The sequence below is a fragment of the Chiloscyllium plagiosum genome, chromosome 45 (genome assembly GCF_004010195.1).
Source record: "Chiloscyllium plagiosum isolate BGI_BamShark_2017 chromosome 45, ASM401019v2, whole genome shotgun sequence".
NCBI classification, from domain to species: Eukaryota; Metazoa; Chordata; class Chondrichthyes; order Orectolobiformes; family Hemiscylliidae; genus Chiloscyllium; species Chiloscyllium plagiosum.
In genome coordinates this window covers 3,541,613-3,546,657 of record NC_057754.1, presented here as the reverse complement: position 1 = coordinate 3,546,657, position 5,045 = coordinate 3,541,613, and the positions used below count along the sequence as shown (strand labels likewise).

Below are 5,045 nucleotides of genomic sequence, written 5' to 3'. Positions count from 1 at the left end.
TATTAAAGGGAGGGGGGAGTGAGGGGGGAGAGTGGGATTAGACTGGGTGGGATATTAAATGGAGCGGGGAGTGAGGGAGATGTGGAACGCTAAAGAGTTTGCCTGGATAAGGAGCAGGAGGCTCCCTATCGGATGTAGTAATGGCAGGCAGAAGGACAGGGGTCCATACTTACTGTTCCATCCGGACCAAGTTGAAGACAGGAGCCAAAGTCTGCCAACCTGATGTGTCCATTCATATCGATTAAAACATTGTCTGGTTTGATATCTCTGAAAGGCAGGGACCTTGTGTCAAACCTGTGCCAGCTCATTTTAAAGAGAGATCACATCGAGAATGTACGGACAGCATTCTGTTCCTTAAATCTATCCCATCCGCAAAACTGATTGCTTGGGTCTGGAACATAGTAGGCCATTCAGCCTATTTGGTCATGGAATCCCTACAGTGTGGATGCAGGCCATTCAGCCCATCAAGTCCACACCTACCCACGCTATAATCCTGCATTCCCCATGGCTAACCCACTTAACCTACACATCACGGACCATCTCCCAGGGCCAATCCACCCTAACCTGCACATCTTATAGGGAAACTGGAGCACCTGGAGGAAACCTACACAGACACAGGGAGAACATGCAGACTCCACACAGTCATCTGAGGGTGGGATCGAACCTGCGTCCCCGATGCTGTGCGTCAGCAGTGCTAACCACTGAGCCATTGCACCACCCCACCCTGGTCAAGGTAGGTCTGACAGTGCCCTCAACTGTACATCCCTCTCTGATCTCCCTATAATCTTTGAAACCCTTTGTCAGTAGGTCATTTGTGTAACACAGCCTTCAATGACCCAGCCTTTACTTCTCACTCACAAAGAGTTCTGCAGGCTAATGACCCTCACGGAACAGATTTTTTCTCGTCCCTGTTTTACAATGAAGACCCCCTCATCGGGAAACAATGTGCCCAAGTTGTATAAACCACCCGCACGGGCGAAAATATCTTCCACTCTGTGAAGGCCCCTCCAAATCAGACTTGTTCAAAAAGACCACTTCTCAATTTTTGAAATTATATGCCTGACCTGTTCAACCTAGTTTCCGTCCCAGACTGAAGGATTAACCAAGGAACAAAGGGTCTTAATGCCACTTTAGGCAAGCTTTGTCTACGCTAGGCCTGTCCCTCCAATTCATTGCTAAATGGGCAGCCATCTTGCAATAGAACACAATATTTGATTAGTTTTCCTGGCTACCTGCTGGTTAATGAGGGACAACATCAGAGACAGCAGGATTCTCTATCAGGAGTAAGGCCAGAATCAGGTTAGTGTGCAGATACAGCAAGTAACTAGGAAAACTAACAGAATCTTGCGTTCGATTGCGAGGGCAATTGAAAGTAAGATGTTACGCATCAATTGTACAGGGCATTGGTGAGACTGTGTTTGGAGGACTGTGTACAGTGCTGGTCCCTGCACTTATAGAAGCATAGAATCACAGAGTTGTACAGACCCTCTGGTCCAACTCATCCATGCCAACCATATATCCTAAATTCATCTAGTCCCATTTGCCAGCACTTGGCCCAAACGCCTCCAAACCCTTCCCATTCATATCCCCATCCAGATGCCTCTTAAATGTTGTCATTGTACCAGCCTCCACCACATCCTCTGGCAGCTCATTCCATACACGCACCACCCTCTGCATGAAAAAGTTGCCCCTTAGGTCTCCTTTATATCTTTCCCCTCTCACCCTAAACCTCTGTCCTCTAGTTCTGGATTCCCCCATCCCAGGGAAAAGACTTTGTCTATTTACCCTATCCATGCCCCTCATGATTTTCCCCACCCCAGGGAAAAGACTTTGTCTATTTACCCTATCCATGCCCCTCATGATTTTATAAACCCCTATAAGGTCACCCCTCAACTTCCAATGCTCCAGGGAAAACAGCCCCAGCCTGTTCAGCCGGTCCCTGTAGCTCAAACCCTCCAACATCCTTGTAAATCTTTTCTGAACCCTTTCAAGTTTGACAACATCCTTCCTATAGCAGGGAGACCAGTACTGAATGCAGTATTCCAATGTCTTGTACAGCCACAATATGACCTCCCAACTCCGATAGTCAATGCACTGACCAATAAAGACAAGTGTACCAAACACCTTCTTCACTATCCTGTCTACCTGTGACTCCACTTTCAAGGGACTATGAACCTACGCTCTAAGGTCTCTGTTTGGCAACACTTGCCAGGACCTTACCAGGGTGGCACGGTGGCTCAGTGGTTAGCACTGCTGCCTCACAGCGCCAGGGACCCAGGTTCGATTCCAGCCTTGGGTGACTGTCTGTGTGAAGTTTGCATATTCTCCCTGTGTCTGCGTGGGTTTCCTCCCATAGTCCAAAGATGTGCAGGTTAGGGTGAATTGGCTGTGCTAGTGTTCAGAGATATGTAGGTTAGTCAGGGATAAATGTTGGGGAATGGATCTGGGTGTGTTACTCTTTGGAGGGTCAGTGTGGACTTACTGGGCCTGTTTCCACAGTGTCGGGATTCGATTCAAAGTTCAGGTCCTGCCCTTGATGTACCTTTCCAAAACACAGCACCTCACATTTACCCAAATTACACTCCATCTGCCACTCCTTGGCCCATTGTCCATCTGATCAAGGTCAAGCACGTTAATACGTTGGAGACAGTTCAGAGAAGGTGTAAGAGACTAATAAATGGAATGAGCAGACTGCCTGATGAGCTAGGGTTGGACAGGTACCTCGAGACTTTGGAAAAGTCAGAGGTGACTGAATTGAAACATGGGAGATCCTGAGGGGGCCTGTATCAGGTGGGCGTGGAAAAGATGTCTCCACTTGAGGGAGAATCTCAAACTAGGGGGTCGCTGTTGCAAAATAATTTCAAACAGAGATGAGGAAATGCTTTTTCTCCCTCTTGAGAGCTGAGAGTTCACTTTCTCAAAGGCAGGATATTCAATATTTGTCACGGAGAGGTGGAGAGAGTTTTGATGATCAAGGGTACGATAGATTGTCAGAGATGTAGGGGAAATGTAAACTTGAGGTTTAAAATCAGATCAACCACAAATGGAGGATCAGTCCCAAAGGGCCAGGCGGCATACTCTTTACTTTGTTTGAATGTTTTAGAAAATATAGAGGGAGCTTTACTCTGTATCTAACCTCGTGCTGTCCCTGTCCTGGGAGTGTTTGATGGGGGGACAGTGTAGCGGGAACTTTACTCTGTATCTAACCCCGTTCTGTCCCTGTCCTGGGGAGTGTTTGATAGGGACACGGTAAAGGGATCCTGCCTACCTGTGAACATAGTTGAGTTGATGGATTGAGTGAATAGCCAGCACCATCTCCGCGATGTAGAATCGGGCCATGTCTTCGGGAAGCCGGTCTTCGAACTTGCTGAGCAGGGTGAGTAGATCACCTCCCACATAATAATCCATGACCAGGTACTGGAGGAGAAAGCAACACTCTGGAGTCAGGCACTTCGAGAGTTTGAGTTCACAGAAAAGCAGACTTAGATTTCTATAGTGCCTTTCAGCAGCTCAGGGCAGCGCAGAATGATTCACAGTGAATTCATTATCGTTTTCAAAGTAATAACTGTAGTAATGTATGGAACACAGCACCCAATTCACACACCGCAAGATCCCACAGCAAGATCTCTGTTAATGATCCAAATTGTCTTTTTCATTTGAAATTATGTTACGTTTAGGGATAACTATTGGCCCTGGGATATCAGGATGTCTCCTAGCACTTCTTCCAATAGCAGCCAGGGTTCTTTTCTCCCCACCTCTGAGGGCATTCAGGGGGTAACCGTGGCTTGGTAGACATTACTTCCACCAACACTGCTCTCCTTCAACATCATCAAACAGTGCGGCGCTCCCTCAGCACTGATGCTCCAACAGTGCGGCACTCCCTCAGCACTGATCCTCCGAGCAGTGCGGCACTCCCTCAGCACTGACCCTCCGACAGTGCCCTCTCCCTCAGCACTGACCCTCCGACAGTGCGGCACTCCCTCAGCACTGATCCTCCGAGCAGTGCGGCACTCCCTCAGCACTGATGCTCCAACAGTGCTCACTCCCTCAGCACTGACCCTCCAACAGTGCGGCACTCCCTCAGCACTGATCCTCCGACAGTGCTCACTCCCTCAGCACTGACCCTCTGACAGCACGGCACTTCCTCACCACTGACCCTCCGACAGTGCGGCGCTCCCTCAGTGCTAACCCTCTGACAGCGCGGCACTCCCTCAGTGCTAACCCTCTGACAGTGTGACGGTCTCTCAGCGCTGACCCTGGGATTCGTGTGGATCTTGAACTAATGACCTTCTCTTGTAGTTTGAGAGAAAGAGAGTGCTACCTTGCTGATACTGGCCAACATCGGTGTGAAACCCTGTCCTTTGCCTCTGAAGGCGCCCTCTGCCCTCCCCAGCTCACCAGGACTCACCAGGTACTGCTCATCCTGGAAAGCGTAATGTAGTGTTGTGATCCACTGGTTGTCACCTTTCACCAGTATGTCCCTCTCCTCTCGGAAACAGGCTGTCTGTAAGTTAACCGCATGGATTAAAACTGGGAGTATTCACAAAGGCGGAGAAGACTGGAATGGGGAAAGGGAACTTTCTGATCAAAGTTTTGGAGATGGACACAGACCCGGCCCCTGATCGACTCCATAGTAGTGTGTAGCCTAAAGGAAAAGTCTTGTGAGATGGTTACTGCATTGGTTTAAACTTCCGTAAGGAAATTTTATGTCCATAACAACCCTCACCAACTTTTACAGATGCACCATAGAAAGCATACTGCCCAGGAGCATAACAGCCTGGGACAGCAACTGCTCTGCCCAGGGCTGGAAGAAACTACAGAGAGCTGTGTGCACAGCCCAGACCATCACAGAGGTCAAGCTCCATGGATTCCATTTACACGTCTTGTTAGCACAGAAAGGCTGCCGACATCATCAAAGATCCATTCCACCCCGGTAATGCTCTCCCACGACCTCTCTAGTCAGGCAGGAGATACTGATGTATGAACACACACACATACACGCGCACATGCACACACACACACATAGACACACACACATACAGACA

General features: G+C 48.9%; 1 protein-coding gene across 1 annotated transcript in view; it reads right to left on the bottom strand.

The window, feature by feature from the left end:
- Positions 1 to 5,045, bottom strand: part of LOC122543985 (serine/threonine-protein kinase MRCK alpha-like) — a 39,305-nt gene that overhangs the window by 33,199 nt on the left and 1,061 nt on the right. Inside the window, exons 2-4 of the mRNA XM_043682994.1 lie at positions 4,409 to 4,504; positions 3,269 to 3,417; positions 174 to 267 (exon numbers count right to left, since the gene is read on the bottom strand). Coding sequence (XP_043538929.1) covers positions 174 to 267; positions 3,269 to 3,417; positions 4,409 to 4,504 — 339 coding nt within the window. The remainder of the gene's footprint in view (positions 1 to 173; positions 268 to 3,268; positions 3,418 to 4,408; positions 4,505 to 5,045) is intronic.